At 30.8% G+C, this 21,928-nt stretch overlaps 3 protein-coding genes across 6 annotated transcripts; all 3 read right to left on the reverse strand.

Annotated features, from left to right (window-relative positions):
• Positions 1-3,573: 3,573 nt before the first annotated feature.
• LOC121212686 (uncharacterized) lies at positions 3,574-4,418 on the reverse strand. Of its 2 annotated transcripts, none has more exons than XM_041085945.1 (2): positions 4,184-4,357; positions 3,574-3,926 (listed from the first exon to the last, which is right to left on the reverse strand). In XM_041085945.1, exons 1-2 carry the CDS (start codon positions 4,314-4,316, stop codon positions 3,589-3,591), a joined length of 471 nt encoding a protein of 156 aa, XP_040941879.1. In that variant the 5' UTR covers positions 4,317-4,357; the 3' UTR covers positions 3,574-3,588. The 2 variants fall into 2 exon arrangements, 1 of the variants encoding a protein (XP_040941879.1); XR_005907927.1 differs by having other exon boundaries at positions 3,754-3,898; positions 4,184-4,418.
• Positions 4,419-6,377: 1,959 nt separating this feature from the next.
• LOC107952975 (vitellogenin-2) lies at positions 6,378-6,927 on the reverse strand. The gene has a single exon (XM_016888190.2). It carries the CDS (start codon positions 6,831-6,833, stop codon positions 6,501-6,503), a length of 333 nt encoding a protein of 110 aa, XP_016743679.2. The 5' UTR covers positions 6,834-6,927; the 3' UTR covers positions 6,378-6,500.
• Positions 6,928-15,435: 8,508 nt separating this feature from the next.
• LOC107942441 (factor of DNA methylation 4) lies at positions 15,436-20,354 on the reverse strand. Of its 3 annotated transcripts, none has more exons than XM_041085946.1 (8): positions 20,261-20,354; positions 20,051-20,155; positions 18,459-19,017; positions 18,190-18,371; positions 17,915-17,983; positions 17,544-17,831; positions 16,715-16,927; positions 15,436-16,058 (listed from the first exon to the last, which is right to left on the reverse strand). In XM_041085946.1, exons 3-8 carry the CDS (start codon positions 19,015-19,017, stop codon positions 15,831-15,833), a joined length of 1,539 nt encoding a protein of 512 aa, XP_040941880.1. In that variant the 5' UTR covers positions 20,051-20,155; positions 20,261-20,354; the 3' UTR covers positions 15,436-15,830. The 3 variants fall into 3 exon arrangements, with proteins under 3 accessions (XP_040941880.1, XP_016731599.1, XP_016731598.1); XM_016876110.2 differs by lacking the exon at positions 20,261-20,354 and adding an exon at positions 19,868-19,948 and having other exon boundaries at positions 20,051-20,260; XM_016876109.2 differs by having other exon boundaries at positions 20,051-20,354.
• Positions 20,355-21,928: the final 1,574 nt, after the last annotated feature.

Here is a 21,928-nt window from a genome sequence, read left to right on the forward strand (position 1 = left end):
TAACCAAGATGGATGGCAAAAACCTGCCTAATCTTGAGAATTCTGATTCAAGCAATAAATACTTCACTCGAAAAAAGAAACAAAAAAGGAACAAAAAGAAAAAAAGGAGAGGCCAAGGTGAAAACCCGCAAAGGGCGCCTTGAGACCAAAGGGTTTTGAATTGAAAACCCAGAAATGGGCAGTTCAAATTTTGATCAAAGGTGGGGCATGCGGTAGTCTTGCCCTTTCTGAATTAATAAGAAGGAGGGATGCTACATCTTGGGTTATCAGCAAAGCCTTCTAGGACTTCTAAACACATATCAAGTTCAAAAGGGTCCTTAAGAAGTTTGGGACAGAGAAGCTCATGCTACGATATCTGGGGCACCTATTTTCATTTTATTCATTTTTTGTATTTTTGACAAAATACATCATCTTGATTAATTTATTCTCATTTTGTATTCTAGCAAATTTGCTATCTTGATTAATTTGTTCATTTAGAGCTTTGCTCTCAACAAATTTTCATCTTATCCATTGTGATAATCTTTTTCATCTTATTCATCTCGTATCTCAGCAAAATTTGCTATCTTGATTGATTTGTTTGTTTAGAGCTTTGCTCTCAACAAAATTTCATTTTGTCCATTTTGATAATCTTTTTCAAGCATTTTCATTGAAATAACGATTAATGGACTGACAATACACATGCAGAAGGAGTTCTGCATATTACTCTGAAAGTTTCTAAATAATACGAGGACCTGAAACAGGACTATTGTTTAGAACTAACCAAACCTAAGGGTTGGAAACATTTGAGAAATGATAGTCTAAATAGCGTCTATTTCTTTAGGTTTTCTGTCAAAGGTACTGGCTGAACAAGAAGGCATCAGTGATAGAACCTTGATGAACAATGAGGAATGACAACCTAAGCATTAAAAATGGATCATTCTCATGACATTCTACAAATATAATACATGCACATCCAGTTAGGAGCATTTGATTCATTCTGATCATGTTATCCTAAACACTAGGCGTAAATAGGTCCTATCTTCCTATATTGGTAGGAAGTGGATCGAAGATGCAGATCTTGCCTTCCTGTATTTGGCAGCAAAGCAGATCAAAAGATGGCAGATTTTACCTCCCTGACTACAGTGGAGTACATTGAAGCCGATAACTCTATCTCCCTGCATTTGGCAGTGGAATAGATTGAAGATCAAAGATGGCAGATTTTACCTCCCTGACTACAGTGGAGTACATTGAAGCCGATAACTCTATCTCCCTGCATTTGGCAGTGGAATAGATTGAAGATCAAAGATGGCAGATTTTACCTCCCTGACTACAGTGGAGTACATTGAAGCGATAACTCTATCTCCCTGCATTTGGCAGTGGAATAGATTGAAGATCAAAGATGGCAGATTTTACCTCCCTGACTACAGTGGAGTACATTGAAGCCGATAACTCTATCTCCCTACATTTGGCAGTGGAATAGATTGAAGATCAAAGATGGCAGATTTTACCTCCCTGACTACAGTGGAGTACATTGAAGCCGATAACTCTATCTCCCTGTATTTGGCAGTGGAATAGATTGAAGATCAAAGATGGCAGATTTTACCTCCATGTGACTACAGTGGAGTACATTGAAGCCGATAACTCTATCTCCCTGTATTTGGCAGTGGAATAGATTGAAGATTGCAGATCTTGCATTCCTGTATTTGGCAGCGAAGCAGATCAAAGATGGTAGATTTTACCTCCCTGACTACAGTGGAGTACATTGAAGCCGATAACTCTATCTCCCTGTATTTGGCAGTGGAATAGATTGAAGATCAAAGATGGCAGATTTTACCTCCATGTGACTACAGTGGAGTACATTGAAGCCGATAACTCTATCTCCCAGTATTTGGCAGTGGAATAGATTGAAGATTGCAGATCTTGCCTTCCTGTATTTGACAGCGAAGCAGATCAAAAGATGGCAGATTTTACCTCCCTGACCACAGTGGAGTACACTGAAGCCGATAATTCTATCTCCCTGTATTTGGCAGTGGAATAGATTGAAGATTGCAGATCTGGCCCTCCTGTATTTGGCAGCGAAGCAGATCAAAGATGGCAGATTTTACCTCCCTGACCACAGTGGAGTACATTGAAGCCGATAACTCTATCTCCCTGTATTTGGCAGTGGAATAGATTGAAAATTGCAGATCTTGCCTTCCTGTATTTGGCAGCGAAGCAGATCAAAGATGGCAGATTTTACCTCCCTGACCACAGTGGAGTACATTGAAGCCGATAACTCTATCTCCCTGTATTTGGCAGTGGAATAGATTGAAGATTGCAGATCTTGCCTTCCTGTATTGGCAGCAAAGCAGGTTGAAGACGGCGGATTTTACCTCCCTGATTATAGTGGAGTACATTGAAGCTGATAGTTCTATCTCCCGGGGCAAGAAGTAGATCGAAGATAGCTGATCCTATCTTCCTATATTGGTAGGAAATAGATCGAAGATGCAGATCTTGTCTTCCCATATTGGTGGCGAAGTAGATCGAAGAAAGCAGATCTTGTCTTCATGTATTGGCGTGAAGTAGATCGAAGATAGCTGATCCTATCTTCCTATATTGGTAGGAAATGGATCGAAGATGCAGATCTTGTCTTCCCATATTGGTGGCGAAGTAGATCGAAGAAAGCAGATCTTGTCTTCATGTATTGGCGTGAAGTAGATCGAAGATAGCTGATCCTATCTTCCTATATTGGTAGGAAATGGATCGAAGATGCAGATCTTGTCTTCCCATATTGGTGGCGAAGTAGATCGCAGAAAGCAGATCTTGTCTTCATGTATTGGCGTGAAGTAGATCGAAGGTAGCAGATCTTATCTTCCTATATTGGTAGGAAGTGGATCGAAGATGCAGATCTTGTCTTCCCATATTGGTGGCGAAGTAGATCGCAGAAAGCAGATCTTGTCTTCATGTATTGGCGTGAAGTAGATCGAAGGTAGCAGATCCTATCTTCCTATATTGGTAGGAAGTGGATCGAAGATGCAGATCTTGTCTTCCCATATTGGTGGCGAAGTAGATCGCAGAAAGCAGATCTTGTCTTCATGTATTGGCGTGAAGTAGATCGAAGATAGCAGGTCCTATCTTCCTATATTGATAGGAAGTGGATCGACGATGCAGATCTTGTCTTCCCATACTGGTGGTGAAGTAGATCGAAGAAAGCAGATCTTGTCCCTGTATTTGACAGTGGAATAGATTGAGGATTGCAGATCTTGCCTTCATGTATTTGGCAGCGAAGCAGATCGACGATGGCGGATTTTACCTCCCTGACTACAGTGGAGTACATTGAAGCCGATAACTCTATCTCCCTGCATTCAATAGTGGAATAGAGTGAAGATGACAGATCTTATTCCCCTAAGCAGTAGTGGAGCAGACTAAAAACACAAATCTCATCCCCATGAAGTCGTAACAAAGTAGATTGAAGCTACAAGGCGTATCTGAAGTTGTCGTGAAGTGGATCAAAGCAAGAAGACGCAGTGGACTGAAATAAGGCTACTTGAAGAAGAAAAGCACCCAAAGAAATTAAGCCTCAACGAGACCAGGCAAATTTGGTCTTTCTTAGTCTTTGCTCTGTTCTCGTTACACGAAAACGAGCAAAGAGGGGCAGCTGTAGAAGCCCAAATTTGCTGGGCCCATTGTCCAAATGAAATAAAATACAACAAACCCAAAATTCAATCCCAATAAACCAAATCCCATAGCCCAAATACCACCAGCCCAATACTCAACTAGCCCAACATAATAAAAAAAAAAGAGAAACAGACAACAAGAAACCTTGGCTACCACACCCCACTTTCCTCTGACACTAGCACCATCTTTGGTCACCACCATGTCGGCTACCACGCCCCATGCTTCTGCCAACACCATCCCCGCATGCCTGGCACCTCCATACCTTGCAAGCAGCAATGAAGAGATAGAAACTAATAGAAAATGAAAGTGTAAGGGCTATAAAAGCCATGGAAACTAGTGTAAAAAGAGGGGGGATTTTAAAAGATTGAAAAAGAGACAAACACAAAAATCCCTCCGAACTTCGAATACAAAGGAAAAAATCAATAAAAAGGTTTGCATTTTTTTTTCTTTTTCTCTCTTCTTTCGAATGTTTTTTCTTTGTTTTTTTTCCTTTCTTTCTATATACATATACATATATATATTATTAAAAAAAATAAAAAAAAGTTACCTTTTGAACTTCCGGCCACCATGTGCGGTGGCCAGCGACGGTGGCGGCGCGACCAACGGCGGTGGCTCAGTGACCGGGATTTCACCGGAAAAGAAAAGGCTTGAGAGGATTTTAAGGGAGGGGAAGAGAGCATGGAAGCTTTTTTTTGTTTTTTTTAGATTGGGGGTTGAAAATGAAACACAAAAAAAAATCTTTGTTTTTAAATAATGGTGTTGAAACGGCACTATTTTGTTTGGTGGGTGGGGTCTGTGCGCTTTCCCTAAAAGGGAAATTTATGTGTTTAGTCCTCCTCCCTCGCAACCTCATTCAATTAACCCCCATTTTCTATCTTCTTTTGTTTTTTTTAAGTTTGGCCTTCAGATCTTGTTTGGTTTTCGTTTTGATCCCTAATTAACTATCCAATATTTATACTTTTATATCCCAAATTTTCATTTGTTTTTAACCATGTCTTAAATCTATTTAATTCATTTATTAACCTTTTTTAAATGTTTCATTTATATGTTATTTCAAATATTTTATATGTTGTTTATTTACATCATTATTGTAAATATTATATATATATATTTTTGCACATTTCCTAATATTTTCTTTTGTTGTAGATATTATTATTACTATTATATTACATTACTATTATTATTGTTATCTATTTATTTATATATTTAAAATTTCGGTACATATATATACTTATATATTTTTTTATATTTTACAACTTATGTACATACCTATATATTTATATACATATTTTCATTTTCATAAATATATACACGTACACATTTTTCTCTAATATATATATGTATATATATATACTCATATACATTTCTTACTATATCTTATAATTTATATATATATACACGTACATATTCTCTATTTATTTTAAATATATTTTTTATATTTCATATTTTCTACATGCATATATATATACTTATCTATTTACATATTTTAATTCATATACCTATACATGTATACATATTTACATATATTTTTATATTTAATAATCTCACAATACGTATACATACATAGATTTTTCATATTTTCATAATTTTGTGTGCATTCATGTATATACGTTCTTTACACCTATTCATTATTTATTTATTTATCTTCATTTTCATTATTATTTATATTTAATAATCTTATTTCCGTTGCTATTACTCGTGTTGTTTTTATGCCATCATATTCATTATTGTTTTGCTATGCATATTAACACAATACATCAAAAAGAAATTTTTTTAATTAAGGAAATATTTTGCGTTTGGAAAATTCGAGAAAGCCCTAACGTACTGGGTTTCGGTTTCTCGTTCGACCAAATAGCCGAATATCCTTTTTAAACTTTCAAAATAAGGTAATATTTCGTATTTAGAAAATTCGAGAAAATCGTGCCCTAACTTACTGAGCTTCGATTCTTCTCGCGTTGATCCTAAATAACCGAACATCCTTTTGAAATTAAAATAAATGAGGTTTAAACAAAAAATAAAGGCAAGCTTACTCTCGAAAATACGATGTGTTGTATCCTAACTTACTGGACGTGACATCTTGTTACTTCGAGATAAGGAAGCATTTTCCATTTTGATTTATTTGAGTAATTTTAAAATAACAATATAAGGAAGGATCGTACTTTTAAAAACTCTTCAAATTTTCAATTTTCGACACTAAGACACTAATTAATCAACTAGGTACCAATTTTGGGCGTATCGAGGGTGCTAATCCTTCCTCGTGCGTAACCGACTCCCGAACTCATTTTTCTGAATTTCGTAGACCAAAATCGTTGTTTTAATAAAATTAAACCATTTATTAAAAAACAACCACTTTTTGAGGTGACCCGATCACACCTCATCAAAAAAGGATTGGTGGCGACTCCCGTTTTCATTCTTTTTTCAAAATCCAAGTCGACCCCGTTTTCATCCAAAAAATGGTGTCAACAATATGTACATATATAAATGTATATATATATGTTGTGTGCGTATATATATATATAAATATATATGCAACAGCATGAAAGGAATCTCGGTCAACAATGCACAAACACAAAAAAGAAAAACAAAGAAAACCTCATGATTCTGAGATCTGCTCTGTAATGACTCAAAACAAGAAAAAAGGATCAGAAAAAAGAAACTTGCTTGTTTGAAGATTCATAAATCTATTTGTTCATATAATCATTTTCTTACAAACTAAGAAAAACTTTTAGCTAACTTTCTGGTTTTTAATTACAAAAAAAGCTTGATTTGTTCCTTTTGATCCAATGGATATGAAATCATCCATTAGTTCAACACAAAACCAAAAAAAAAAAAACCTTCCCTACAGACCTATATATATATATATATCAAGAATCTCCATGTTTATGCCAGCAAACAAGCATGGCGACACAACGCCTCATAATATAGAATCTAGCCTTTTGTTTTTTAGCTAAGTTACTGCATTTACGCGAAATGGAAGAGCTCTTTTGCGAACAACTTCGAGGCAGCGATGATGAAGATGAAGAAGAACAAGGGTTCTTTTGTGAAGAGCTTCTAAGAAGGCATTCGGCAGTGGTGGCAGCGGCGGTGGTTGTTTTGGCTGAAAAACTCCTCGGCAGTGATGATGAGCGCTTTGAAGAACTATTATTAACTGATGACGAAGCTTCTTTCTTTGATGTTTTACGGTACTTGTCGTCCATGGAGAATATATATATAAATAAGCTTCAATGGGGAGCACCAATGGCAGAGTTTGAATAATGATGAACGTACGGTGGAAATGAATGAGAACGTGAGGAAGGAGATATATATGTGATTGTGAAACGATTTTCAGAGCAGCTGACAGTAGTGGGGCTATATGTTCTCACGTATCATATATATTATAAAGTTGACAAGGAAATAATACTATTAGGCATATTACAAATTTATCTATTATAATATTCATGTATTTATTTCTCCTCTTATCTTAATCGAGGTCCATCTTGAAACTAAATTTTGAGGTTAGTAAAATTTTCAAAAAATTTAAGAATTTTAATGATTTTTTTTTTTAAAATTGGGATCTAATTAAAATTTTTAAATTTTTTTATGAGGTTAATAAGAATTTTCAAAATTTTCAAGGCTTAATTGAATTTTTTAAAAATTTTAAGAGACCTAATTAAATTTTTTAAAAATTTTCAAAGAAAAAGTAGAAATTTCCCAAAATTTTACTTCGTTTAATATTTAAAGTATGAATTTGTGCTTGAATTCATAAATGTTTATTTATTTTTTAACATTTAAAAGTGTGAATTCTATAGTTTACTTAGCCCTTACGTCTGATTTTTGTATGGGGGGAGTTTTGCATGTTCATACGTACCTTGTTTTGTTAACGTGGCACGATACCATTGGTCAGTTAGTTCTTCAAGACTTTTGGATGTCTTAAATTGTTGCAGATATAAATTAGATTTTGTCCAACACAAATAATAAAAAATGTAAAAATAATTTTATATTTTTATGATTAAATTTAAATTTTATTATTATTTTTATGTTCATTGAGATAAACTAGGCTCAATACGGCCACCCTTAATAAAGGAAAAATTATATTTCATCCCTTTAAAAATAATAAAAATTTAATTTAAATTTTTTAAAAATTATAGAGATATAAATTATTAAAATAATAAAATTATATTTTTATTATCATAAAACTATTTAATTTCGATAGCTTAAAAAAAGTTGCTGACCTCACCTTAGTTATTCAACCAACCGGTCCCTTTCATAGGATTCTTTTTATGTAAATTTATATTAATTTTATTTTTTTTATTTTTCAATTAACTTGAAATCTTGTTCAGAAGAAAAAAAAACACAGTAATTTTAGTAATATAATAGTTAAAAATAAAAAGTATAAAATTATATATATATTGGAATTAGGAGCCACATGCCCATTCAAACATTTGGATCAGCAAAACAGAAGCTTGAAATTTTAAAATAAATTTAATTTTTTTAAATAATTGTCTTTCTTTTTTTTTTCAAACATTGCATATACAGCCCCTCCTATATAAAAATTTTAAAATATTTCATCAAGGTGATTTGCTGACTCACCATGTGATGAAAATTTATTTGTTCGATGATGCTTCTTCTGGTATGGCACACCTTACGAAATATCCAATTTTGAGTGAATATTTAATTTAGATGTATTTTTAATTTATATCTATATTCGAATATATTTATAATAGTCGATTGAGTCTTAATTCAATTAGTATGAGCATTGTTACTAATGTATGAGGACGTGGATTTAAGTGTGCTGAAGCATATTATCCTCCTATTTATGAGTTGAGGAGAAACTATGAGTAGTTTTAAGCACTGTATTTCTTCCCATAGAATTGTCAACCCACATAGCTTCTTCCTAGCAAATTAATAATTTGAATAGAATTAGACCGACCCGAATTTAATTTTTTTTTTAGGTTTAATTTGAACTTGATTTTATTATTTAGGGTTTTGTTTTTTGTGTGAATTTGATTTGGTTCGATCGATATTTTTAAATTTTTTCAAACCTTTCATGATGATTTGGTTTGATTCGATTCGGTTTTCAATTTTAATACTAATTTCAAATATTATTTAATAAAGTTTCAAAACCATTTCATAAATATTTCTAAATTGATTTTTCACTAAAAAAATTCAATCTCTAATATATTATTTTTTAGATATATATATAACTTTAATTATTTTCACTATATTAAATATAAAAATATTTATTTTTAACATCTTATTAAAAAGTCGATTTAGATAACTATAATTTTTTAATATATATTTCATAAACTGTTTAAATATCTTAATTCGAATCAATTTTCGAGTTTTCAATTTTTTTTAAACCCACCCTATTTGTTTCATTGATTTTAGTCTAATGACCAAACATATATATATATTTTGCAAATTGCATTAATTTTCTATTCTTTTCCATTAAACAATTACTAAAAACAAGAAAGAAAAAAATGGGGAATCTGAAGAAACATTAATCAACATATAATTTTTTATTGTTAAATGAGACAATTTGACTGGTCAATGCTTTTTAACAATGCAAATATATACATATATATATATATGCATGTACTTTAAACCTTGCTTTCACATGTTTTCAAACCAATGTTTGGTTTTTTAAGGATTTATATATATATATATTTTATTATAAGATGAGGATAAAATCCTAATAATAATGCGATTAGCGCGGCTCGAAACTAAATCACAAAGGCATAACATTTTATTCCAAAATTTAATTGTAAAAGCAGTAAAAAATTTTGTATGTTTAATAAAATTTAAATAAAGTGATAATTTTTCGAGTTTTTTGATTGGGTGGAATTTTTTTTTCTTTTGAAAATAAATTAAACTTTCAACTACAAATGTAATTAATATAATCTGAATAGCTATAATTATAATCGATCATTACAATAAATAATCGAACTAAGCACCGGAATATTTTACTTTTTTTCCTTTGTTTAGTTTAAGTTTAATTTGTAAGTAATTTTATTGTATTTATTGAAAATAAAATAAAATGTTAACCAACCCCAATTAATATATTAATATTTTTTAAAATTAAAACTAAAATGATAATTTTTGTAGAATGTTTCTTCCTTTCATGAAGGGAGGATTGGGAAAATCCTATTGATTGCAACTTTCTCCAAACCTCCGAGAAAAACATGAAAAAAAAAAGGCTCGAATGGTACTATCCATCCGTCACCCCAGAACGAGAGGGGCGATCTCGTAGTTCTTGGTCTGTGAAGATACATTGTTTGGTACTCCATTTTATTTTCTCATTGAGGTCAAACCTAAACCTGTGCTCGAGAGATAGCTATCCATACACTGATAAGGGATGTATGGATTATCGAGAAGAGATGAGCTATGGTGGTCCCCCTGGACCGCCCAGATCCCACGAGTGCATAGAAAGTTAGATCTACATTGAATCTCACCTGAATCGCCCCATCTATTCTCTTAAGGAGAAATTTGATTTCAAACCCAGATTAGACTTTCGATACTGAGTTAATAGCAAGAGTGATTCAAAAATTCAAAAGGATGAGCGACTAAATCAAAAAAATTAATAGTTATGTGACCAATTTTTTTTTCCTTTTTTTAACTTTGTGCTTATTTTCTTTCCTTTTATTTTACAAATTATATAAACTTCAATATTGGTCAAACATAGTGTAAGGATGCGTCAAAATGGAATCACATGGTGTGTTGTGACTTTCACTACTTATACAATGTTTATATTTTTTATTAATTGAATATATGTACATATTGTAAAAATTATTTAAATTTTAAATTAAAATAAATATAAGTGTATCATATTTTAATTTATTACACTGTTTATCATATTAATTTAATGTTTTTTATTAATTCATATTAAAATTTTAATATGATGCTCAAAAATTAATCTATTTAATTATCAAACACTTAGGATTTCCACATGGAAACATGTGAGGTGCACAAGCATGGGCACCCTTCAAATTTTTATTTTATTTTATTTTGAAATAAAAATAATTAAAATACATGAATATTCTAATATTTATGTGAATATATAATATTTTAAATATTACAAATAAATAAATTTTAGTAAATTTATTTAAAGTACGCTTGAGAAATAGGTCAAAGATGTCATAAATTTATGTGGGAAACCTAACTCAATGTAAAATAAAGAAAAAAAAACTTTCACATTTTCACATTGTTTGTTCCATGTTCACCTTGTTTTCATTACATAAAAAATATTTAAATATCCCGATTGAATCATAGCTCGATTAGTATGAGTATTGTTGTCAATGTAGAAAAACGTGGGTTTGAGTGCGTTGAAATACATTGTCTTTCCATTTATGGGTTGAGGATTAATTTTAATGAAAAATATCCAATAACCTACCAATCGCAATATTATAAGTAAACTAATCAAATTAATTTAACATATCGATTCGATCGGTTATCTCAATTAAATCCGTAGACTCAGTTGTTTCATTTTGATTTTGATATTTAGACCTAACATTGCTCCCAATTAATTGTTTTGATAATTTAGGCCCAAAATGTTCTAATAGTACACCAAGTTTTGGGTACAAATTTGATCCATTATCAAAATAAGATTAAAATTTTAATATTATTTAAAAAATTAAAAAAATCTCAATTTATTCATATTGGATATGAATTATGTATTTACTATAAATGTTAGGATCAATCCGTATAAACAACGAAAAAGAAAAGGTAAATAAGATCGAATACAAATATTTTATGTGGAAACTTCTTTGTAAAGAAGACTTTGGCTTTTTACTAAATAAGTAAACAAGCAAGAGTACAATATAGAAAAAATAAACTTAAATGTTCTAGACATACAAACTTAAACCCCAAAAAATAAAATCCTAACTCTCATAGAGTTTTCTCAAAAAGGGCACAAAATTCTCTTTACAATTACCACGAAAACTCTCACGAAAAAACTCATCTGAGAATATATCTTGTCGCTCCTAAAAGAAAAATCCTGTAGTACTACATCTTTAATTATCTCTTAATTGACTTCCTCAAAATAGGCCCTTTTAAATAGGCTAAGATTAGAGGTCTAATCATACTAAGATATCCCTAAAGTAATTAGAGTTTAATTGGGAAAAGAAACTTTGATTGTGGTTCAAATGTACACATAAAAATTCATTGTGATTCAACTATACAATTTTTTTTTTGATAAATTACAAAAGGAGAGCAAAACCCTAATAGCAACGCGTCTAGCGCGACTCGAACACAACCCACACCTAGGGTGATGAATACTCTAGTCATCATGCCAACACATAGGGTTTCAATTATACAAATTTAAAGAAATAAATACATAACTTTCTTTTCTTATTAGATAAATATAATTATTTGTATATGCAATATGTAAATGTAAAATGGTGCTATATCGATAAATGCTTTAGTGATTTGTGACAACTGAATCAAATCAAAATATCATATATAAAATTGCACAAAATGATAGTTCATGCATAACATTACACATTTGACCAAAATTTATAGCTTTGATATTTATCTCTTGAAAAACAAAAAATTGACTGAACTGAACTGAACCGAATCGAAATTTTGGGTTGTTTAATAGGTTTTGGGTCTAAATTTAGTTTGATTTATCCAGTTTTAATGGTTTAATCAGTTTAACTCTGGTTCTTGATATATTAAAAAACTGAAATGACCTAATCAATCACACGTACTTATTTACAGGATGCAATCAAGTTGATAACTCAAATAAATCCAAATTGAACTCACACGGGATGAGACTTAAACCTAAATAAATCAAATACATTAATATAAATATCTAAGTACATATTTATTTAAGTTAGTATCACGAAATAACTAAACAAATCAATTAAAAATAATTAAAAACTTTTTTTAGAATATGTACGATGATCAAATATATATATATAACCATGATCAAATCGAGTGTACCATAATCCAACTTTATCATACAATTCTTTTAGAATGTCTAAATATGTAATATAATTTTTTCAAGTGTACCATAATCTGTTGAATATTAAAATATCTTCATAATCATATATATATATATATAAAACCATGATTGAACAAGGAATAATGAAATTATAATATTACCTTGTGGCATCTCCTCGATTAAAACGGTGGAAAATGAAAAAAAGGGAAAGATAGTTGGCCAATATAATTGCAGATGCAGCATCATCAAGATTCAAGAAAACTTTCAAGGCATCCAAACAGGCTCTTAGGAAAATTTTCTATGAATCTTGACGATGCCGCATTTGCAAACACTGACTGTATTATATAAATGGATTAAAAACCTTATATAAAGAAGAAAAATTAACCGTAAATTATCAAGGATGGGACCTTCAACTCGTCAGATATTGTTCACGGAAGCGAAAATTTTTTGTACATAGTTGGTTTTCTCAAACACTCGACACCTCTTTAATCCCTCGACAGAAATGGAAAACAAAATTTTTATTAAAAACAATACCTGATATATTGGAAGTCCGACCCAATCCGATCTTCAACCAAAAAAAAAAATTAATGCTGAAGAAGAAACGTAACCATGAAACCTATAAATCAACCAATTTTTTTGTGGCAAAAAATTAATAAAAAAGGACAACAAAAAGGTCAAATTGAAGAAAAGATAATCACGGGAAGAAAGAAAAAACTGAGGGAAAAGAAAAAAACTACAAGCTATAGCTATTATCTATAGGCTTTGGCTGATTTTGTACTATAAAAATTCGTAAATTTTAATATTTAATGGAAATAAAATAGATTTGATGGCTTGAATCCCATCCAATTTGATAGCGAATGTTTGAGTGAAAAATTTCGAATTAATCGAGTTAATGAGTATTATTTTATTCTCCTAACTCGATTTGAAATCTTTTCGAATCAAGTAGAATCAAGTGAAATTATTCAAGTTAAATTAAAAAATTAAACATGTCAACTTAAAATCTTGTTATCATGTTAGAGTTAATAATTTTGAAACCATATATATATATATAAACTTTTTCAAAGCAAAATAATAATAAATACTTTAGATAATTTTTAATTTTTTAATTTTCTTTATATATTTTTTAGATTTTTTTAAATTTTAGAATTTTTTAAAAAATAAAAATTTTAGAATTTTTATAAATATTTTGAATTTTAAAAATTATTTTGAATTTATTTTTTTGTAATTTTTGTTGTGAAGGAGACCAATTTGCTTATTTTCAAACTAGACGGTGACAAAAAAAGTATTTACACTAATCTATTATTCGAATTATTTAAATTATTTGACCTGTAAAATTCAATTCGATTCGAACTCGAAACTTGAATTACTTATTCAAGTTGACTCGAATAGTTCGAATAACTCAATTCAATTAACTCAAAATTTAAATTTTTTTCGATTTTTTCTAATCGAATCAAGTTTTGCTCACCTTTACAATTTGATAAGATTGGACTTTTTTTAAAAAAAAATTGATTTTGGAACATATCTAATTCTTCAATTAGTCAAGTAAGATTGAGGTCGAAAAAATTTATCTTGATCTATCTTGAGATAATTATCAAAATAATCTTTTATATATATATATTAGTTTAAAATATATGAGAATGAAATTTATATTTATATTTGTAATATAATTATGAAAAATATTTGGTACACTTTTATTAGAATTTTTAAATTCCACAAATAGAATTGAGGTAATGAAAGTATCCTATAGAATATAATAAAATATTTTTTAAATAAATATATAAAAAAATTGGGACACAAGCAATTTCAGTGGAATATCATATAATTATACCTAGAAAACAATTAATAACTTCATTAAAAAATAAAAAATAAATTTATTATTCCATTTCAATAAAAAATAAAAACTTGTGGAATATCGTATTAGAGTTGAGTATAATTTTGAATTTTCGGGTTAGATTTAAAGCCGTTGAATTAATATTTTATTTCAAATCAAATCAAGTTAGAATTATATTAAAGAGTATATCAAGTCAGGCTTGAAACAGACAAAGAACCGCCACCGCCTTGTTGCGGCTTGCCATTTCCAATCTTAATCTTTTTAATTGGTTGGAAAGCAATGAGTCAGGTGAATTGGACATGTTGAATTGGTTAGACTGATTTAGATGGTGTTAATTCAGATTTTAAATTTTTTGAATCATTTCGATTTAGATAAATTTTGGATTTAAGGTCATTTCCGATTTGAATTGTTTGGATTCTAATCATTTAGGTTTAAGACTAATTTATTTTGAGTTCAAATAATTTATTTGTTTGCGAGCGTTAAATGAATCAAACTTATTTTCAAATCAATTCAAGTTCGAATTATGTTAATGATATATCGAGGCCAAGACTGGCAAAGAACCACCACGCCTCGCTGCCACTTGCTATTTCCAACCTTGACATAATTCGGACCTAATTTGATCTAAAAACCAATTAAAAAGATTAAGGATATATCAGGACCAAGGTCGAGACAGGCAAATAACGGTTGCCACTTGCCATTTCCTATCTTAATCTTTTTAATTGGTTAGAAAGCAATGAGTCTAGTCAATGGGACCGTTGAATTGGTTTTCAATTAAACTGATTTAGATGAGTGTTAATTTAAATTTTAAAAAATTTTGATTCATTTTGAGTTAGATAAATTTTAGATTTAGTGTTATTTCATGTTTATCATTTTAAATTTGAATTGTTTTGGGTTATAATCATTTAAATATAAAATTAAATTATTTTGAGTTTAAATAATTTATATGTTTACAAACGTCAAATAAATTAAGTTTGAATATGCTAAATAATAAACTGAGTTCGAACATAATATTAAAATTTTAAAAGAATATGAATCAAACATGAACAACTTTAAAAATAAACAATCGAATGCTTTGTTTGCTTGAGGACAATTCATTTACACTCCTAACTTTTACCTCTAATACATTTTAAGTAAAAATGTAATTTAGTAACAGAAGTACTTGCAAGCTAATACCATTCAACGCCGAAAAAAAATTCAAATAAGCTAAATACAGTTCCACTCGAAAAAAGAGCTTGAAATTCAATCCAAGCTCAATCATTGACTAATTCAAGTATACTAAGTTCGAGCTCGAACTGGTAAAAACCTAATCAAACTTCTTAAAACAAAAAAGTAAGTTCAACTCGAATACACCCTAATTTACTCTGTCTTGCATTATAAGTATACCTTTTTTTGAAGATTCGCAAAATGATCCTTCAGTGAAAGAAAATTGATGAAGAAATTTTATTATCTCCTACGCTTATGCAGTTTCCATTTGTTCAGTAAATGTTGCACTACCTCAGTTAATGTTGCCTTCCTTCCTTCATTGAAATTCCAAAGTTCCGGTACTATGTATCTGCCGCTCGGATTGTACTCGTTCATCTGTTTCAATGCCGTCGTCACAGCATCGTATGCTTCGTCACCGAGCTCTGTCTTGAGTTCGACCAATTTTTCATCTTCCTCGTCAAGTATTTCCTGTAAAAGAAAAAGCCCTATTTTTTAGCCTGAAAAAATTTTAGATCTATTTTTATATTAATATTCGGGGCAGTATGAGTAGGGAATTGCCCAAACCTTGTCCAAACACGGTCCAAGCAAGTTAGACCTCTCAAGAAAGTAATCCGGCCACTAAACAAGTCTAAAGACGAGCCAACGTCATACAGCAACAAATTTAGTATGTTACTTAGATACAAGTATAAAGGTATTATCCTTCGAATATATTAGAATTTATTTGAAAAATAAGCATATTCGCATCTGACACCCTTAAGTTAATTGGGAAAATATTCATTTAGCCCCTCCCATAATATAAATTATGCAAATTAAGTCCTTTCGTTTTTTGAATAAATGAATTTTTTGCACTTTTAGCCCCTCAAAAAAATTAATAATGTAATTTAAACATTTAACATAAAAGTTGGCTCCAAAATTTTATAATTTTATCTCACACGCACAAAATAAAATTTCTAACTTTGCCCGTCTTGACACTTATCTGAATCCGAGTAAGAAAGATAGGATAAACTGATCATTTCCCTATTGTTACACCTTAAGGACAAATAAGGATAAAGATAGTCTAGCAACAACAGTTATTAAAGAGGGGGAAATTGAATGGGTGTAAAATATAGAGAAAGAAAAAATACCTTGCAATTTCCTTCCTTGTCTGTGAGGATTTTAAAAGGATGCCAGCTAGGATCTCTAAGATAGTCTTGCCACAGTGAACATAGCTCTGCTGATTTCACATCAGCTTCTTTAGCTGAGTATTTTCTTTTGGCTGCAACTAAGAAGGGTCTAATGTCCACTTCTCCCATTTTCTTGACACCAATATGAGCTCTGGTGGAAACATCTTTAAATGCCTGTGGAACAAAAATCAAGTAACACATAAATCTCTTGCAAAATTCATGGACACCGTGTATATATATAATATAGAAAGCACTTGTTAAGCTCCTATCTTTCTTCAAAATATGCAAAGGCAAGTTGATGCATGTAAGTTCTTCATCTAACCATAGTGAAAAGTAAACTAATTCCATTACTATAAAAGTAAACTAATTCCATTACTATAAAAGTGATTTTGAAGCAAAAAAAGGTAAAATTTTAAACTATAGTGAGATTGAACGTTAAAGATTAACTTGTCGTGTTTTAAATTCAGAATTTTTTAAAAGACAATAAATATTAAATAGCTAACCCTTTTTCCATCGCTTCAAAACACAAAACTCAGAAATTTTTTGATGTTCAACATTACTATTATTTTTGAAATTAAGTATTGCATGCAAGTTATATTACGAGAGGCTTGAATGTCACTGTTAGACACAGACATGTTCACTTTATTATTTTTAACTCATGTATGTGAAAGGTCGTATCTCTATGCCTCTCTCTAAATAATGTAGGTTCCAAGCAATATAACATACCAGTGATTAGCTCTTATACACGTTTTCTAAGAAAAGAAAAAAGGGGAATATAACATATACTTACAGTGATTAACTCTTTTCGGGCATCTTGTAATTCATCATTGCTTTTGCGTTCCTTGATAATAAGAGCTTGATTAAGATCTTCCAAGTCTTCCAGTTCTTCTTCCTTCTCTTTCAGTTCATCTTGAATTACCCCCATCCTTTTCTTTGTGTCTGCATCCCCATCACCATTCATGTGCTCCATCACTAGTAAAGCACCTCTCAAACGCTGTATCTCAAGTTCTAATCCTTGTCTAGTATCAAGTTGCTTTTCTAGCTTAATGATTTCTCTGTGAAGTTTCTCTTTATCTCTCTGACATAGGAAAATAAATAAATGGTAAATGAAGAGATTCTAGAAATTGAAAATAGCACACAATATGAAGACCAAAGATATACCTTGTGCTCTTTAGCCAGTTTGAACATAGTTTCATCAGCCTTCTTTTGTTCCAAGGCTGCTCTCTCGTTCTGCCAAAACAATTTATGAATATTTTGATTTGTATAGATAGGAAGTGATATGATCTGTTCACTAAATCAATTTTTGTTATTATGGTTCGGATAAAAGGGCTGATTGCTATACCTACTATATTGGACAACTTGTATCTAAGGTATCAAAAAATATCCGTACATGTGCTTAAAATTTTGATACACTATTTTAAATAGGTTCAACATACCATCATCTTCTCGTGCTGAAGTTTTTTGGTCTCATTTTCATTTTGAGCCTCCCGTTGCAACAATTCCTTCTCACGCTGCTCTAATTCCCTTTTCTGGTCTAGAATACATTTTGCATTCCTCTCATGTTCTAAAGAAATCTGCTTGAAATGATTATGAGCATTCTCCTGCATCTTTTTACACTCTACACATTATAAACTATAACCCGTTAACAATTAGAATAGTAGAAATTGAATTTAAATCCCTTTTAGAAACTAGGATTGTAGCATACCTTCATTATAAGCTCTGATCATGTCATCTTTTTGCCACATCAATGTACTCATTGAGCTACTCACTTCATTGAATTTGTTCTGCATTTCCTGAAGGCGTTGATTCTTGGTCTCCAAGGTATTGTTTAGTGTTGTCAATAGCTTTGAGGTCTTCCTTAGATCTTCAGCTTCTTTGCTCGAAACGGTCTTCAAGTCTCCGTTCCTACGAAGATATTCACCAATCAGTCCACCAGAGTAGTAGTCGTCTTCACGAGCAACCCATGCATACAATTTGTCTTTTTTCCTCCGAGATGAGTAGTAATCCTTCTTTCCATAATGGTCCAATTCAAAACTCTTTTCAAACATGATGGCATTGTTAAAACCATCCCATTCTTTATTGAACTCTACTATGGCGTATCCTGAGTGACCGTGTCGGTTCCAAAGAGGTTGAACCTTCAATGGATTGAATCCCTTTTTTGCCAAATCCTCCCTCAGTTTCCTTCCACTTTCCCCTACATGTTTTCCATCTTGCAATGTTGTTGGAATATTGGCAATGATGCCCTTCCATGGATAAACAAACATCTGCTCATCACGAAATAAAAATAGACAAATCTTTAAGTTTGTAAACAACTAGAAAGTATATGCAGATATGATGCAGTTTAATGACTAAATGTGACGAGTGGATTCTATAGCATCTCAAAATTTGCCACCCATAAGTGCACGAACCAATGACCACTCACTAAAGATAGTCCTTACTCAAACTCAAGTACCTAGCTCAAAGTCTAATAATTCCATGAAATCCTATATTCAAAATTAAAGCATTACATATCTTTAGTAAACTTTTGAAAATTCCTTAAAAGCATTAACAGATTTCAAAAGGTTACCCTTCTGAAGAAAGTGAAGTGTCTGATTATAATAAAAGCAAAGCATAAAAGAAACTTTTGAAACAATTACTAGGCCACAGCTTCTTAAAAACTATATATATACATGACAAAAGGCCACATCTTCAGCAAATAAAATCATATACATGCAGAGCATAGTAAAGAAAATGCAAAAATTGAAACATATGAAGCAGCTACAAACTTAAATTCAATTATCATTTCATTTCTAACAAGCATTCAACAGCCAAATTAAGTAAACTAGAGGACTTTTCAATTAACAGAGCAAATATACACAAGAGGGTAAACTTACACTAGTGTCAAACTTCATCTTCCTAAAGTGGATTACACATGTAGAATTTTAAATAAATTAAAAATGTCTGATTATTGGTTTGATATAAAAAATCTTTCATTCGGTGAATATGTGATTTTCGATTGTCCATTAATATAAGAGAAATATTGCATCCATTGGAAACTTCACATATATGATAAATAACATTATAATTGATAAACTCAATGATTAAATTGTTGCATTGACGTTTTCCATTTTTTACTTCACTCTCTCGTTGAAGCCAAACAGAGCAAGCACATATATATCATGTATCGACATTCTCCTTCTCCTTTTCCTTCACTCTCTGGTTAAAGCCAAACAGAGTAAACACACACACACACACATAATACGTTAAGCAAAAAGGGCACTATTCAAAAAAAAAACGCAACAAACAGTAATGACTTACCTTACAAAGACTAAGATTCGTTGAGGAAACTTTGGCAGGAAGCTTGAAAACAGATCACCGTCGTCGCAAAATTACCGCCGTGGAACACTGAAAACCTTGAAAAACCTAGGGTTACAACAAAAAAACAAAGCAATGAAAACCAATTTTTTTAAAAAAATTGAGAAAAATATTGTATGCACTTTGCTTAAAAGAAAAAGTGAAGAACAGTACAACTTTAAAATGCCAATACGCGCTTGTATATACATGATGTTGGCAACAAATTGGTCGTTTCAATTTCTCCTGGGTCAGACGGCTTTTCGAGAGTATGTTAAAACCATGTAATCGCGCTTTTAGATACAAATAATGGCTTTGATTTTTAATCAAGTGGCTTTAAGGGCGAGTGTAAAGCGGTTGGTTTTAGGGCGAGTGTAATGCTGTTGGGATGGTACGGTGGGATCCGTACGAAAACGTGGAATATGGAGATTGGGTATTTCGTGAAATCATCAATATGGAGGATTCTTTGTTTCCATATAAAAACCAAAAGAATTAGTTGACTCTTATATTAAATCCGAACTCAATTGAGTTATCTCGGTATTAAAAAAATTAATTAAATCTTTTTATTAACGATTTTCATTTTTTATTATGTTGATTGAATGCAGAAGATTTTATTTTATTTTTTAAAACAGGTGAGTTGATTTTTAGAGTATTTTGGAAATGGTAAACATTAAAAGGTGCTAAAAAAGCAAAACTAAAGGAAATGAGGGACTAAAAGATTACTTTTTTGTTTTATTCTAAGCTTACGAGGACTTAGTTTAGATTTTTTTTGAAGATTGAAATTTATTTATCCATTTGTTGGCACATTTAGAATTTTTCTCTAAAATTTTATCATTAATATCATTGTACAATTTTATAAACTTAAAAATAAGTAAATCGAAACATGTTGATCAAATATCACGAGTTGTAATATTTTATCAGATGTTTCTTAAGGTTATAACTATGACTATTGGTGAAATTTAGCATTGAGTTTTGGGGGTTAACTAAAAGATTGGAAAATTTTGAGGGTTTTGATGATATTTTCCAAAAAGTTTGGTAAGTCTAATTAAAACTTTCAATTTTTTAGAGGTTTTGTGAATATTTACAAAAAGAAATGAAGAGCTTAATTGAAATATTTAAAAAAATTTAAAAGTTTAATAATAATTTTCAAATTTTTAGGAGGGCTAATTAAAATATTTAGAAAATTTTAACAGTATAACTAAAATTTTCAAAAAAATTTAGGAGGCCAAGCCCTCCAAGCCCTACTGAGGATTGGTCTTTGATTATCACTTATTTCTTTCATTCAAAGTTGTGCATGAAACTTTCATCCCGCACGAGTCCTAAATGATAAAAATAAAAAATAATTTATATGCTTTCTTTTTCTTTACTACCTTCCTCGCGTATATATAAGATCGAACTCATTCGATTTTTAAAACGGATTACTAATCTTTAACTTTTCATGGACTCTTTCATCAATGATTGTGAATGGCTGATTTTTCTCAATCTTTTCGACCATGGTTCTGTAAAAGTAAGTTAGAAAAATTAAGAAATAGAACCATCTGATTTGATTCGTTCTTGATAGCCATGAGACGAGCGATACTTTTGTCAACAGATACTCCTATCCCCCTTTGACATTTTATCTCTTCTCATCAATTCGATTAAAAATATTGTTTTTATCATCTCTTCTATATTTTTTTTTACACTCAATTTTTATTTTATTTCTACTTTTCACTTTTTATTTCCATCCCTCCACTTTTCCGCCCGGTCAAATAGAAGGAAAATGATCTAAATTGAAATATAAAAATTGGGTTTCAGCTTAAAATTCTAAGATTGAATTAAGTCATGTTTGAGCCTGAAATTATAGTT

Source organism: Gossypium hirsutum, chromosome A13 (genome assembly GCF_007990345.1).
Source record: "Gossypium hirsutum isolate 1008001.06 chromosome A13, Gossypium_hirsutum_v2.1, whole genome shotgun sequence".
Lineage (NCBI taxonomy): Eukaryota > Viridiplantae > Streptophyta > Magnoliopsida > Malvales > Malvaceae > Gossypium > Gossypium hirsutum.

What these genes read in the sequence shown, in the direction of transcription:
- LOC121212686 (XM_041085945.1), bottom strand. Translation starts at nt 4,316, where the DNA reads ATGCTCTCTTCCCCTCCCTTAAAATCCTCTCAAGCCTTTTCTTTTCCG. An exon ending in GGTGGCCGGAAGTTCAAAAG is followed by an intron (nt 3,927 to 4,183) that starts GTAACTTTTTTT and finishes ATTTTCTATTAG; the next exon opens with TTTCTATCTCTTCATTGCTG.
- LOC107952975 (XM_016888190.2), bottom strand. Translation starts at nt 6,833, where the DNA reads ATGGACGACAAGTACCGTAAAACATCAAAGAAAGAAGCTTCGTCATCA.
- LOC107942441 (XM_041085946.1), bottom strand. Translation starts at nt 19,017, where the DNA reads ATGTTTGTTTATCCATGGAAGGGCATCATTGCCAATATTCCAACAACA. An exon ending in CCCGAAAAGAGTTAATCACT is followed by an intron (nt 16,928 to 17,543) that starts GTAAGTATATGT and finishes TTTGTTCCACAG; the next exon opens with GCATTTAAAGATGTTTCCAC. An exon ending in ACAAGGAAGGAAATTGCAAG is followed by an intron (nt 16,059 to 16,714) that starts GTATTTTTTCTT and finishes TTTCTTTTACAG; the next exon opens with GAAATACTTGACGAGGAAGA.